At 46.0% G+C, this 15,801-nt stretch overlaps 1 protein-coding gene across 1 annotated transcript in view; it reads left to right on the forward strand.

Moving 5' to 3' along the window:
- Positions 1-2,005: 2,005 nt before the first annotated feature.
- The window catches only part of PRKAA2 (protein kinase AMP-activated catalytic subunit alpha 2), a gene marked incomplete at its 5' end in the record, with an annotated part of 19,559 nt that continues 5,763 nt past the window's right edge, over positions 2,006-15,801 (forward strand). Inside the window, 8 exons of the mRNA XM_017733543.1 lie at positions 2,006-2,096; positions 4,974-5,115; positions 7,070-7,163; positions 8,488-8,632; positions 9,505-9,592; positions 12,065-12,289; positions 13,289-13,793; positions 15,531-15,661. Coding sequence (XP_017589032.1) covers positions 2,006-2,096; positions 4,974-5,115; positions 7,070-7,163; positions 8,488-8,632; positions 9,505-9,592; positions 12,065-12,289; positions 13,289-13,793; positions 15,531-15,661 — 1,421 coding nt within the window. The remainder of the gene's footprint in view (positions 2,097-4,973; positions 5,116-7,069; positions 7,164-8,487; positions 8,633-9,504; positions 9,593-12,064; positions 12,290-13,288; positions 13,794-15,530; positions 15,662-15,801) is intronic.

A 15,801-nucleotide genomic window follows, 5' to 3' on the forward strand; every position in this document is an offset into this window, starting at 1 on the left:
CGGGCAGGGAGGAGCGAGCTGCGGCTTCACCTGGGGAAGGGAGGGCTCCAAAGCGACATTAGAGCACCTTGCAGTGCCTAAAGGGGCTGCAAGAGAGCTGGAGAAAGACTTTTGGCAGGGCGTGGAGTGGTGGGACGAGGGGGAATGGCTTCACACTGACACAGGGCAGGGTTAGATGGGATATTGGGAAGAAAATCCTTCCCTGTGAGGGTGGGAGGCCCTGGCACAAGTTGCCCAGAGAAGCTGTGGCTGCCCCATCCCTGGAAGTGTCCGTGGCCAGGTTGGATGGAGCTTGGAGCCACCTGGGATAGTGGAAAGTGTCCCTGTCCATGGCAGGGGGTGGAATGGGATGAGCTTTAAGGTCTCCTCCAACCCAAATTGTTCCAGGATTGCAGCATGGGGGAGATTGTGTCAGGTTGGGGTTCCAGACAGGGATTCCTTGGCCAGTCATGCCAGAGCAGCCAACTGACATCCTGAAGGCACCAGCTTTGCTTTACCTGGCTGTGAGGTTTGCAAATATTTGTATTTCTTTTCCCTGTAATTCTGCCATTACATGGAAATTTCATTTTTTAAGCAAGATACTAAAAAACCAAAAAAACCCAACAAAATTCAGTGTGTTAGCTGTGTTTACCAGTAGGAAATAGGTTTAGCTTGAGCTGGAGGAGCAGCTGCCCCACCCCACTAGGATGTGGCCAGGCAAAGGGGGGCTGGGGCTGGCCTCAGCACCTGGAGTTTTAAAATAAACCCAAATTGACAGCAGATGAAGGAAACCACCACAACCACTGCAGCAAAGTCCACCTGTGACCATTAATCACGCCCCTAAAAATATATTGCTGTGTTTAATCCCAAACCACAAATTTACTGTCTAAAGAATTATCAGAATAAATACTTCTAACAGTAAGGACCATTTAAATCACTCATGTATACTAGCAGGCCTCAAAAACTGCTCTAAAGGCAGGGTCTTTTTTCCTTGCAGACCAATTTAAACCTTCCAACAATAGTGGTTTTTTCCTTAACTAGCACAAATACCCCCTGCCCCACCTATGACCTGACTTTGGTAAAAATGGACATTTTCCAAAGAAATATTTCAAATAACATAAAAGAGGTTTCCTAGCTCAAAAATCCTTTATAGATGACTAGTACCTTTATATGTTTTTTTTTTCCTTAATATTTTGCCTACAACTGACAGGTTGAAGTCTGTTCTTGAGACTGGGACCTGGAATGAAGAAATGGAATCTCCCATTTATGAAGAATTACAGCATTTTAATCAAATTGAGCTTTAGAAAAACTTGTATTCACATGAGAAAAGTAAAGAGGTTTTTGTCAGTTGATTCAAGCATGGTGTGTTGGGTACAATAATTGCTTTTCCAGGAAGAAGTCAGGTGCCATCAGTGACATTTCTTGTTGCTGATGTGTTTTCTTCAAACTCTGCCTTGCACAAAGCTTTGGTTTTGGCACTTTTTCCTGCCTTACTCCTCAAAGTTAAGAAATTGTAATTTACAGTTGCTCAGGATTATTGTTATTAAGGAAATAAGAAAATGGCAATGAAAGGGAGGATTTAGTGACGTGGGGTATGAAGCAGAGCTTGAACTCATGGCTGGAGCTGAGTAGTCATTTTGAGCCATCAGAAGCCAGAGACATGACAGAAAAAGTCCCTGACTCGCTGGGTCATCAGAGAACTGATCTTCCTAAAAAGTGGCTGAACACTGCAAGAAACTGTTTTCTTCTAAGCCCATTCAGTTTCTTGATCTCATTTGCAGAAAGTACACACAAGGCGCAGAGGGGAGCAAATAGGCTGGCAGATGAGGGCAGGATTTTGGTGATAGTGCTGAAATCCCATCTGGAAATGGTGATGAGGACACAGCATCTGTTGGAAGAGAGGAAGGTGGCAGGAGCTGATGTGGTAGATGGATAGGAGGTGTCATGTCAAGGCTTGAAGTTACCACACAGCATTTTTACCAAATATAGTTATTTTCCCTGTCCCCCAGGCCAAAGGTAAGAATAATTTGCGGAAATAGAACTGTGGAGAAGATCTTGGATTTGGAGTTTAGCAGAGCCTTGGAGGAAGGAGGTGGCATGTTCTTCCCTGAGGGCTGGTAAGAACAGATTAGACAGATTGTGTTTTCCATGGGCATGTCCCACCCTGTGGGTCCCCAAAAGCTCTCCTGTGACCACAGCCCTCACACAGCTAGGTTCACAGTGGGTGCAGCCTGGAGAGCTTCAGTCAAAATCCAGCAGAGTAACCTCAATATTTTTTTCCATGTGATGCCACCCATGGCATCCCTGGGGGCCTTGGTGGCTTCTTTCCCACCAAAGTGACCGATCTGTGGTCCCTCAGTGCTTGGGTTGTGTTTATGTTGGTTGTGGTGGCACCTCCACAGGCTCCAGTCGGGATCAGATCCCATTTTTCCCAGGCACTGTGGCATTGCTGCTGAAAGGCAAACTTTGTGTCAGAGGGAGGAGGAACCAAAGGAGACTGAGCAGATGAAGGAGAGGGAAAGGCGAGTGCCACCAGGGCAGCTTTAATACAGCATTGCTAAATATATGCTTTGGATGGATTTCATTTTTAACTTTGGGCTGAGATAAGGGCCAGCAGAGCTGATAGGAAAGGAGTTTCCTCTCCCCTCCATAAGCTTCTACATTGCCCTGAAGCATTTGCAAAAGTGTTAACTGCTTGTGCTGCCTGAGCTGGTAGGATAAAGAAAGTGAGGTAAAAAACCCATGCTGTCACGGGGTTTTAATTGTTATCTGTGCTCAGGGTGCTAGAATCATTATTCTTCCTCTTTTTTTTTTTTTCCTTTTATAAAAGTAAGTAAATGAGAAGTGTCTCCTTTCTACTTTTTTAACCTGAGAAGGAAGGAGGAGGTGTCCTCACCACCAGGCAAGGCCACCACTGCCCACCCTTGGGGTGAGGATCCTCGTCCATACCTATGGGAGACGTGGGACCTGCCCCTCACTTCTGGGATGATCCTGGGGGGTCAGAGATGGTGACTCTGTGAGCAGAGGGAGGGTTGTCCTTACTGCCCATGTCAAAATGCCTGCAGCTACAGAGAGCCCTCAAAGGCTTAAAAGTCTCCCACCACATATAAAATTTTGTTCCCTCTTTGTCTCTCTCTCACCGAGTTCAAGGAGGCTTAACAAGTCACTGGGGACAGAAACAATAATATCTCTGTATCTAATGCTTACTGTAAGCAGAAGATGGATTACAAAATAGGCTGTTTATTTTTAATTATTAATGTGTTTGTGCTAGGAAACCTTTGCAGAGTTACACATTGTTTGTCACGGATGGGAAAGGGGATGAACTATTTGGCAACAGTATTAAAAACAATAATTATTCATTCTGGGCATGGCCCTTTTTTTTCCCCCCAAGTGTATAATAAAAATTTTTCAAAGCATATGCTGAGGCAAGGCCAGAAAGTGTTGTCCTGAAACAAAGGGTGGCAGAAATCACTCCTAGTTCAATGAAAAAACTTCGCTTTACCTCCCTGCAGCACTGCCCTGCTCTCCTCTCCCCAAGGATTCACCAGGGAAAATGCCTCCCAGGATGATTTACAGCACTCTCCTTGCACTGCACAAGGGGAATTATCTGCCTCCTCCTGCCCTCAGTTAATCCCTAAATTGCATCTCTGCTGCAAAGCTGAGTTTATTTTCATTCCATCATCCAGTAGTTTTAAGTATTACGAGGAATAAAATGGACATGCAAAGTGGTGCTTTAATTTTCAAGGGCAGTAAAGTGTTTTATTTTTAGGATGCTCTTATTGAGGAAAGAATCTCTGGCAGGTCTTATCTGGTGGCTAATAATAGTGACCTGGCGTGCCCTGAGTGCTGCTGCCCTGCCCTTCTCACGCCTCCTGCTTACCCTGGGTGCTTCTGATCAGCTCATTAGGGCTGCCCAAATTACAGGCTCTAATAATGTAATAACAGGGTTTGCTCGCAGTAATTAACTCCTTGCACCGTGTGTTAGTACTGGAAGGGCGACGTTCCTAATTAGAGAGCACAAATATTTAATGCAAGCAGGTTTTCCTGTGCAGGCTTTAGGAACCCATCTGTGTGTCACCCTGTTGAATATCCCATTAGGAAACGCTGAGAAGGGGCAGCTCATGGTCTGAGAACATTTTTGGATATAAACACCCCATTTTCAAGCAGTTTCTGCTCTCAACTTCAATACAAATCTTACTTCCTGGGAGCTTTTTATTTTTTGCGTGGTCTGTTTATTGATAACAAATGGAGCCCCACGCTGGATTCGTTTCACATCATTAAGTGCAATTCCCCCAGTGGCAGTGGGGCTGCTCCCAGTTTGTGGTTATGGGTTTTTCCCTGAACACAGGAGACAAACATCAGCATCTCAATGCACCAAGTGCATTTAAAAAAAACACCTCGTATTGAAGTTTGTATCTTTGCTAAAAGCAGAATTTGCTCCTGCAGTCCAGCAGTGTTCCTGCTGCTTGTCATCAAAGCAAGAAGCACGCTGGAGGGAGTATAAATAGACATTCATTTTAGTAATGCAAATCCTGCAGTCCTATTTTGGGCAGGGAAGATCCTTATACCATTTTTTAAAAAAAGAAGTGTGATGGTCCAGTTTTAAGACTGGATTTATGGGGAATTTTGTCAACCAGTGTGTTATGGTGGAGATTCTCCTCTGCCATTTAAATATGTCTGTTTCTGATTAATCTAGTTTTTACATGCTATAAATCCTTGCAAATTAGCTTGGGGTACGACCTCCTCCAGCAACTCACTTTGTTTTATTTAGTGGAGTGGTTTTGGCAGATAAGTCCCCTCTCTTCTGCCTCTATGACTCCTCTGGGAAAACAGTGAAGAGAAAAAAATTTAAAAATATTTCACACCGCCATCTTTTGCTTTTTTCCCTTCAGAAGTGGCTTTTTGCTTATAGTGTCCTACACTGCTTGAGTGAATCCTGCTGCACTGTTTAGTGACTTTGCAATGTTCTCTCTCTCTCTCTGTCTCTCTAATAGTTGGTGAACACCAGCTGACGGGGCACAAAGTAGCAGTAAAAATACTGAACAGGCAGAAAATCCGCAGCCTGGATGTGGTGGGGAAGATCAAACGAGAAATTCAAAACCTGAAACTCTTCCGGCACCCTCACATTATCAAACTGTGAGTACCCTCCCTGCCACGTGTTCAGCTGCTCCTCTGTGCACAAAGACCTCTCATACACACTTAACGGGGTTGCAGGAGATGGATTAGAGCAGTAAAAAATGTGTTTAGCCAAGATTTTTTGTGTTGGAACATCCACTGGCACAGGTTGCCCAGAGAAGCTGTGGCTTCCCCATCCTTGGAAGTGTCCCAGGCCAGGGTGGATGGGGCTTGGAGCAACCTGGGATAGTGGAAGGTGTCCCTGTCCATGGCAGGGGGTGGAACTGGATGGGCTTTAATGTCCCATCCAACCCAAACCATTCTGTGATTCCATGAATTGCAGCATGGTCAGGCTCTGAGAGTGAAACCTTGGCCTCCAGTCAATAGGATTTATGTTTTAATGCACTGATTATCCAGAGCTTAAAAGAACATTTTTTTTTTTGAAATTTATTATTCAGACATAAGTTTTCAAAGTTGCCACTTTGATGAACCTGAGTTTGGGTCGTAAATCAGCACCTGCACTGCAGCCTCTGGGATTCCTGCTCAATCCCCAGTTTGTGCAGCCAGCCCACATTAATGAGGCACTCGATAATATCTTTGGCATTCCTATAAAAGAAAGCTGTTGAATGGTAACTGCAAGGGTAAGTTGACATTTAGGTCAGCCTTAAAGCTGGCATGAGATATAGCAAATACCTGGGACTTAGAGGCAAGGGAAAACAAATTCTCTCTCCAGTTAAATAACTAACCATGCAGCAGCTGTTGACTTTAGAGTAACTTCACAGTTCCATGGATTTATTGGAGAACAGATTGGTATTATTTCATGAAAAAAGCACCAGCAAGGCTCCTCAGCTGTGTGCCCAGCATCCTGCAAGTCAAATCCTGTTCACACATTTGTCAAAGCAATTAAAATTAAATCCAGTTTGACAATACCTGTGTCCTATGGTACATGTTGCACTCATGAAATACTGTGATAAAGATGTGAGAAGACTGGGGCACACAAACCTCTTTCAATAAGTTTTTAAATGTATGTAAAAGAAATATTGGGGCAATTAACTGTAACTTCAATGTCTGGGTTCAAAGCTCTTCAGAAAATTGAGGTTGATGCTATTGGTCTTTATGGGACTATCCCACGTTCCCTTGCCAACCTCTGAAAATTGCTGAAATCTCTTTGTTTCAAATTACAACCCAGCTGTAAAAATTCAAGAAATTCATCTGCAAAAGAAAGGAAAAAAAAAAAAAGAAGAAGCAAACAACAACAAAACAATGAATCTGTAATAAAAGTGAGGGAGGTCCCAGCTGGTGCTGCTGTGAGTTCCTGGGGCTGCATTGACCTCAGCTGATCACTGGCAGTTTATTCCAGCTGGGACACTGAAATGCCTTTGCAGCAGTCAGGGATCATTTTGAAAGAAAATGGAGAATAAATCTGCAAGTTGAAGGTGATACTCTGGGGGTTTTTTCTCCCCATTCTAGAACACAGAGGGTTTTAATATTTGAAAAATAATTTTGGAGGGAGTGGCATCCTTTTTGTTTCTGTACCTATCCAGAAGAAGCTCTCTCTAGTGCCTAGAGTTCTTCATCTTCTTTTTTCTTGACTGAGGGAAACCAGATGGATCCTCTCCTTGCCCCCAGCTAACCAAGCATTCATTTCTAAAGCTGTTGTTGCAGATTTTACCCAAAATGGAAATTTGAAAGTCAGGGCAGTCCTAAATGTGATAAGATTGCCTGGCAGATATTTCAGAGGATTATTTAATAGGCTGAAGGAAGATCACAGGTCTGGAAGAGAGGTCCTTTCACAGACAAGTGAAAGATTATACTGGAAACAAGAGACAGCTTTTCAGAAGTGGAAAGCAGTTACAAATGCAAGATCCAAACAAATTCTTGTTTGTAGCACTGATGTGGAGTTAACAATCTGTTTAAAAGCCTTTCCCTGTTCTTAATTAGGTTTTTTTTCTAAATCTGCTTGTGTTTTTTGAAGGTACCAGGTCATCAGCACACCAACAGACTTCTTCATGGTCATGGAGTACGTGTCCGGCGGGGAACTGTTTGATTACATCTGTAAGCACGGACGTGTAAGTGCCAGTCCCAAGTCAGCCCAGACACTTGTGTGGGAAGAGGATGGTGTTCAGGAGCAAAATGACTGCTCAAGGGAGCACAGTTAAGGTTAAGGCCCAAAATAGAAGTTGCTTCACAGCAACCCCATCTGGGGTGTCTCGTCCTGGCTCGCACGAAACTTGTGTGTGATTTTTAGCAACGTTCTCAGGCATATCCCCAAACCAAAATATCCAAGGTAATGTGTTGCTTAGGGCAAATATTTGGAAGACTGGCTTATTTTTGTGATTTTTAGTGATGGGTGGCCTGTCAAAAGCCCCATGTTTCGGCAGCAGATTTATGGTATGGGAGGGGAAGACCACTCAGTGTGGGCTCTGCCCCAGTCATTCAACTCTCCCAGACCCCCCCTTGGCTCCACATCAGGTTCTTTGAAGACTTTTCAAGGATGTGGCTTATCTGAGCAACATTGTCAAATGCCAGCAGTCCCTCTGGGTATAGATCACCTGAGGTGTGGGTTGAGCCTGTGAAATGGGAGATTTTGGTTACAAAGAAAATCACTGATGTCTGCCCCATGGAGGAGTTGCAGGCAAGGAGGTAAAAATGGGCCAAAGTGGACATCCATAATAAGGGTTCAGGTGAAGGATCAGCCCATCACATGTTCCCTCTCTGTGCTACAAAATCAATACATTTACAGTAAATTGCGTTAGAGTAGTGCCATGGTCGATGGAGCTGACTCAATTTTCTTTTCTATGTTCTGATTTCTCACACATTTTAGCCATCTAGATCTTTTCAGAGACTGATTTGGATCCTTTCTGACCCTCTGCATTTATAAACTCAGTTTTTCATGAAGAGAGACTTTTGGAATTCGTCACTAAAAATAGTAATTTTAAATATAGTTTCTCTAATATGGCTCATACAACCTTACAGCTATACAGGTAATTAAAATCACCACAGTATTCCAGCTTCACCTGTTGCTTCCAGAGGAAGTCCATGAGGAATTGCTCCCAGCAACATCCTCTGTGGTGTTTTGTCCATTCTGGATCTGTACCAGTCCCATTGGGACAGCAGGCCATTGTCTGATAGGTGCCACCTTTAAATACTTGTCGACAGCTCAGCTGAATTGAGGTCTCACCTTTCATCTCTGGGCTGCATCATTTGCAAACACTGGCACATTTTAAATGCAAGGGTGAGAAATCTGCTTTATTTGCTGCTTCTGGTCGCAGGCACACTGGGATCTTCTCTCTGCACCCTGCAAGCTTTTAGCTCCTTGCTAAGTCAAACCTTCCCTCGCCAGCTCTGCATGCACACCACCCTGCAGGGCTGTTCTCTTTGCTGTTCCCACAGGTGGAGGAGGCAGAAGCTCGACGCCTTTTCCAGCAGATCCTCTCTGCGGTGGATTACTGCCACAGGCACATGGTTGTGCACAGGGACCTGAAGCCAGAGAACGTGCTGCTGGATGCACACATGAATGCAAAGATAGCTGATTTTGGTACGTGACCCCAGCAGCATTCCAGAGGCGCAGCCAGCGCCGCTGGAGCGTGGCCGTGGAGCCGCCCTGCAAAACCCAGAGCCTGCTGCCCCAGCCACCACCAGCTGGAAAGCCCACACTTACAGACACTGCCCTTCCTGCAGCAGCAGGGATTATTTGTTGCAGGCTGCTTCTGTGCTGGCACTGAGAATGGAGCAGCGAAGTAATTTGTAAATCTCTGCTGTGTTTTAGTGTAATCACCCGACGTAAAATTTACCTCATTTATTTTTGAGGCAGACTCGGTGCAGCTAATTTGGGGTGAGCTGGCTGTGTGTGTTTATTTTGGTGCATGTTCTCCCTCTGTTTGGCCATGTGCTCTTGGCCTCAGTTCATTTTACAACAAGCAGTAACAGGAGTCTTTAAGTGGCATTATGGATTGAAATCCATTAAAATACCCGGGCTACCAAGTCTGTCCTGGTGAGTCCTTTCTAGCAATGTAAATCCTTCTGAAGACTTACTCGTGTCACAGCCCCACCCAATTCCCATGTGAAGTAAGAGCTCTGGGATGAATTATGTTTCTTTTCTTCCATGCTCTGGGATTTGCAACTTGGAGGAGCAAAATTAGCCAGGAGTGAATATTTCTTGGTTGGGTATGAAAAAAACCCAACCAAACAACAACAAACCCAACAACAACAAAAAACCCAACAACAATAATAATAACAACAACAATAATAATTTTCAAATCAGCTCAGAGGGGTCTATCTAAATTATATCAACAGTTCTCTTCCAAATATCCCACTCCACTTGCCTGCCTCTCCTCTGTGTGACACAGAAGAGTCCATGGCTGGACTTTCAAATCAAAAATCAGTATGTAATAAACATTTTCTTTGTAGGACTGTCCAACATGATGTCAGATGGTGAATTTCTACGCACCAGCTGTGGCTCCCCAAATTATGCAGCCCCTGAAGTCATCTCTGGAAGGTAACACATTCCATTTCTAATCAGACTCTATGTGAGCACATGGGCTTTAAATTTGTTCTTAGTATTGGAAACAGCTTTGCACATCTAGTAAAAGCAACTGCATCCTTCCAACCTGGATTTTATGTTTGGGTGAATCTGTTGGCAAAGATCTGAAGGTTTTCTTGGTTATTTTACTTCTCAGTAGCTGTAATAGCAAACCGTGTTTTGCTACAGGTGTTTACATTGGAAGAATTATTAATACCAGATGTTGACTGTTTATATTGCTAATTAAAGAGGGTGAAAATGACTCTTTGGATGCAAATAGTGAGGTTCCAGGTGGAAAGGCTTTTCCAGGCCACCCCCTCCTCTCCTGCCCACCTGCAATATAAAACACAGTGTTAATGAGGAAAACCATTCACTAACAAAAGGACCAGGAAGATCTTTAATTACTTCACAACACTTGTACTGAAAATACTTGTCTTCTGGTTCCTTAGGCTTGGGGTTTTGGCTATGGCAGTAGGTTCAACATTCAGAGCTTTATTTTGAACTGATTCGTTGAATTGACAAGCCTCCTGTGTGGTTGCATCTCTCAGCATGAAACATCTGTACAGCACATGGAGTGTTGAACACACTCCACAAGGTTGGACTGGACTTCCACGTGTTGATACAGAAGTGTTGCCTCCTATATTTTACTGTCAGGAACAGAAATTACATAGAAAGTACATTTTTCCCTAATTCTCTCTGTAATAGCTTAGCAAGGATTGCAAATATAGGTTTTCAAATTTTCGGTCCTCTATATGGTCCTTCAAACTTCCCATCTCATTATCTGCCCCCTTTTTTTTTGAATCTTCCTTTATTTTTCCTAATCCAATGTCTTTTTGCCTATAAGCGTAGCTTTTAAATAGAACATTTTGTTCAGGATGTGTTTGCTGTGATTATGGTTATTTTATCCTTGTTTACACCAGAGCAAGTGTTGGCAGAGCATCCTAGGAATTAGACTAACATCCAAAAACCCTGTTGTGGCTACAGCTCTGTGTGTGAAATGAAGTAAATCCTCATTGACAAGAAGGGGACAAAGCCAGAAACTACTGGGATTCCAAGAAAATAGTCATAGTATTTCCATTTCAGTGAAGGCCAGACACATGTTTTTCAGTTTGTGTAGGAGACAAGGCACATGGCAGACCAGCAAGAAGGATTTAGTCCGAGTGTTCCAAGGGTACAGGCAGTGCAGCTTAGTAGCAACAAAAGTAAGCAGGAAAACCAAAACTGAGCCCCCATGTTGCCCATTTTCACTGGCTGCAGCTGCATCCCTCCCTCATCACTCCCACCTACAGTCTCAGGGCTGCCTGAGTTTCATGCCCCTGCTCCATGTGCCAAGCTGGCCTCTTCTCAGAACTGTAGCAGCGTGTGAGAGCTGCATTTGAGGGGGGCAGGCACAATCCACCCTCCCTGCCTTGCTGGTGGGTGTGTGGGGCAGGGGGGGGCTGACTCCTGGCTCCTGCTGCCTTCCCTGCTAGAGCACAGAAGCAGTAGAGTGTGACAGCTCAGGCTTCAGAGCCATGAAAGTGCATCTCATTTGGACTTAAAAGTCAAAAAAACTGCTCACAGTGCAGTTATCAGCAAAAGAATCAGGCTTCTGATCTGTGGGAGCTGGGCATGGAGGCAGGGCTCAGGGGGCATCCAGCTAATCCTCTGCCTTTCCAAAATGACTTTGCTGCTGTCCCTGGCCTCAGCAGGGAGAGCCTCACCCTTGGACAAGCAGACCAAGTGTTTTGGGGGTGTTCAGACAATGGCCACGTGCATGACCAGCATGGTTTCTACACTGATGTGTCTGCAGTGATGCTTTTCAGGGGGAGCATGTGCAGGATGCTGAGGTTTCACCAAGAGACTTCTGTGTTTGCATTTCAACCTCTGTATTTTGGCAGGGCCTCACAGCCCAAGGGGAAGTGTTGCCTCCCAAAATCTTTGGGGAAGCATCAGTTGTAGCAAAAAGAGATAAGCACACCAAACAAGGAGCAGCAGAACTGTATATTTGGGGTGTCCTGGGTTGGTGATGGCAGAGAGCACATTTGGCAGCTTGTCAGAAGCAGGAGCACTTAGATACCAGCAGACCAAAAATAAACACTCAGAGACAGAGTATCTGCTGCTGTTTGATCTGCCTCATTCAGTGAACAGAAATTTCTGGCTGAGCCCTCGGGGCAGAGGAGCAAACAGCCTGGCAGGGCTCTTGGAAATGTTGGGTTTGGCCTTTTGGAGAGTTTGGTGGAGGCAGGGTTGTACACAGGAGTGTGGGCAGCCAGTGCTGGCTCTGCCATTCATTTCCCTGAGCAGTTTTGGCTGAGGCAGATTTGGTTTGAGGGGAACCACATGAGCATCCCTGTTGTGGGCTGGAGCTTTTCCCCTGGTGGAGCTGGCAGGGGGGTCCCCCCAACTGCACCCTGACAGAGGAGAGGATGGTGGTGACACATTTCTCCTGTCCTTGCCCTCGTGCAGGCTCTATGCTGGCCCAGAGGTGGACATCTGGAGCTGTGGTGTCATCCTCTACGCCCTCCTGTGTGGCACTCTGCCTTTTGATGATGAGCACGTCCCCACCCTGTTCAAGAAGATCCGTGGCGGGGTGTTTTACATCCCAGAATACCTCAACCGCTCCGTGGCCACGCTGCTCATGCACATGCTGCAGGTGGACCCCCTCAAGCGAGCCACCATCAAGGACATCAGGTGGGCTGGAGTGGGCTGGCTGCCTGTGGGGGTCTCTGGTGTCCTGGTGACTGTCCTGAGGGTCACCTGCTGGCAGGTGGGCAGGGTGGTTCTCAGGAGTAGTCAGCTAATCCAGATGGTTTTTGTCCCAAGTGATTCAAGGAGCAGCCCTGCGCTCTTCTGTGCTGGCTGGATGATGATGGTGATGATGAACAGGATGAGGATTTTATATATATTTTATACCTATTTAAAATTCTATTTTATTCCATTATAAAATAGCCTCAAAAATCTCTTAACAGCACTTAGCAAAACGAGCTATAGCATCCAATAATCCTAAGAACTTAATATCCACCAGCCCTTTTTCATTACTTTATTTCAAGACCACGTCCCTCTGGGTACCAGATAAAGAGGGTAATCATGGTACTTACTGTATATCCAATAGAAAAGGAGGAGACACCCAAGAATTTCTAATTTAATATGTAAATATTGGATGTATTCCATCTAGCTGGTGTGCTAAGCATAAACATAAATATTACTAGGACTTCCAGGACTTCTCAGGTTTTTAATGCATTTTCAATGGACAGCCTTAACTTTACCCTTCAAGTAAACCCATGCAAACTTCCTTTTTAATTTCTTAATTCCTTAGGATTAGAGGATTTAATTACATGTTAGAGCAGCAGCACATGTGGTGAGATTACAGTCAATACACAGAACCTATAGACAAGGCACTGTATGAGTTTTAGACACTTAAGATTCACCTCATTGTAAATCGGTGGGAATTGGGTACCTGGGTAGCTTGGATGTTCTGATCTCCATCAGGCCCATGGGAATCCCAAAGTGTGAAAATCTTGGAAGTGCTGAGGTCTTACTTCCAAGCCCAGTGTGCAGAGTGTCATCACTGTCCCAGTACCGGGCTGGGCTTTGCTCCCAGTTCATCAGCTGGGCTTTATTCTTGGCCGCTCGTGGTTTCCCCACCTTGCCTCGCACAGAGCTCACGGTGCTCCCCTCTGCCTTGCCCAGGGAACACGAGTGGTTCAAGGAGGAGCTGCCCAGTTACCTGTTCCCAGAGGACCCTTCCTACGACGCCACGGTCATCGACGACGACGCGGTGCGGGAGGTGTGCGAGAAGTTCGAGTGCACGGAGTCGGAGGTGATGAACAGCCTGTACAGCGGCGACCCGCAGGACCAGCTGGCCGTGGCCTATCACCTGGTCATCGACAACCGCCGCATCATGAACCAGGCCAGCGAGTTCTACCTGGCCTCCAGCCCCCCCACCGGCTCCTTCATGGACGACAGCACCCTGCACATCCCTCCGGGCGTGAAGCCGCACCCCGAGCGGATGCCGCCGCTCATCGCCGACAGCCCCAAAGCCCGCTGTCCCTTGGACGCCCTCAACACCACCAAGCCAAAGCCCCTGACTGTCAAAAAGGCCAAGTGGCACCTGGGGATCCGCAGCCAGAGCAAACCCTATGACATTATGGCCGAGGTGTACCGGGCTATGAAGCAGCTGGACTTCGAGTGGAAGGTAGGGAGTGCTGGTGCTCTGGGGTGGGTTTCCAGCATCCTTTTCCCTGTAAGGTCAGGGAGGTTTGTAAGCGTGGTTTCAGCCTCACCTGTTTCCAGATAAGTGCCCCCACCTTGCCATCATCTCTTGCTATTCCTTGTTAATGCAAACTCTGAATTAAGGTGCCAGCTGTGCTTCGGTGTCTGTGGTGTTTGTTTATGGCGTGAAATAAGGGGTTTCTTTCTGAGTGCTCCGAGCCTTTGGCTGGAAAGATGATTCTGCCTCGTTTAGCTGCAGGGTTAAGAGGAGCTGTTCACATTTCTAATTTTAGTGGCTAATTCCTTGCGAGGTCATCTCGAGTGCTCCTGAGCAGAGGAACTCTCATTATTTCTGCCTGGTCCTGTCAGGACTGAAATGCTGAAATGGCACAGTATGCATTGTCCTGAAGGATGCACGGATGAGGGGCAGGGGGCCTTGAGAGCAGGATTTGTACCATGAGTGTGATGGCTTTCTCCTTGATGGAGATGCTGCAGTGCTCGTGGATCAGATGTGTTTTCAGACACTTATTGCTTCCTCAGTTTAGGGCTCAGCTTCTTGATTTAAACCCAGATGTTTTAGTTGACAGTACTCACTGCAGGTATTTCTCCAGGGCTGTGCAACATTTATTCACAGTCTTTTTCAAAGTTGGAATAATAAATCCCTAAGTTAGCCCTGGATCTCTGCTGCCGTGCCCGACTCCCTAAATCCTGGTGCAGGCCCTGAGGTGAGCCCTCCTAACTTGTGGCCTCCTGACTTGTGGCAGCAGCGTCATGTGAGCATTGGGAGTGAGGTAAGGAGAATTTCAGCCCAGATCTTCATCACCAGGGGAGTTCCCCTCCTCCTTCCAGGTCCCAGGGGTTGTACTGTGTGAATTTCACTGTGCTGCTTTTCTAAAACCTCCTGGCTCTGCCTTATTTTTGATAATATTATGTCTTGAAAGCCAAGTAGCTTCCAGAAACCCGATTTCCCTGCACCAGCCAGGAGATGGACCATGGCCAGGTGCATTTGCCCACACTAGCCAGACATTTGTTACCTACATGGTTTTGCAGAGAGTGAACAAATCTGCTGTACTTCTGGTACAGCCTCACAAACCAACTCAACCCAACATCTTTGTGTGGGCAGTGGAGCTTATTTTGTACGAGGAGGTTTCACAATAGTCTTTCCCACCCTAAAATAACTTCAGATGTGACTCTTCATCAGAATTAACTCTCCCATCCACGCAGTTTCTTCATAAATATAGTGCAGAGAAAAGATCTCATCGTAAATGAGATGCAGCAGATTGTCAGGTGGGAGGCAGCAAGGGGAAATACACAGCTCGAGGGTGAGCCACAAACACTGAGTTTAGCTGTGCTGATGGAAGAGGTTGCTCTGCCCAGCTTGCCCTGGTTTCGTGGACGCTGTCCTTCTATGTGGGTCCACGAGTGGATTTTTTGGCTCATATGGCCATGGCTGCTGGTGAGGGAGGAGCAAACATCAGTTTTGTGCCTGGCAGATGGGTCACTGCAGCTTCCTCTGCCAGCAGCTGGTGAATCAGAGCCTTAAGAAGAATATTTAAAGATAGGAGGAAATGAAGCCATTTGCTTAAGCTTACAGGCATTGTCCTTTTGAGAAGCTGTTTTTCCCAGAAGATGTCTTGCTCATATTTAAAAAAAAATAAGAAAAGAAGTGTTCCTGTTGCTGCCTGGAATCTCCCTGCTGAGGGCAGGCTTCCCGTTGCAGGTGGTGAACGCCTACCACCTGCGGGTGCGCCGCAAGAACCCCGTGACCGGCAACTACGTGAAGATGAGCCTGCAGCTCTACCAGGTGGACAACCGCAGCTATCTGCTGGACTTCAAAAGCATCGACGGTGAGTAGGAGATGGAGACACATAGAAGGGCAAGGCTGGAGGGTTAAGAACCATCCTCTGCATTTTGAAGCGCTTATGGGGCTGTGTCAAGTTGGTAAAAGTCCTTTCCAGCCGTTCGCCTTTGCAGCTGTTCGCAGTTCCTGT

This window comes from Corvus brachyrhynchos, unplaced genomic scaffold (genome assembly GCF_000691975.1).
Source record: "Corvus brachyrhynchos isolate BGI_N302 unplaced genomic scaffold, ASM69197v1 scaffold34, whole genome shotgun sequence".
Lineage (NCBI taxonomy): Eukaryota > Metazoa > Chordata > Aves > Passeriformes > Corvidae > Corvus > Corvus brachyrhynchos.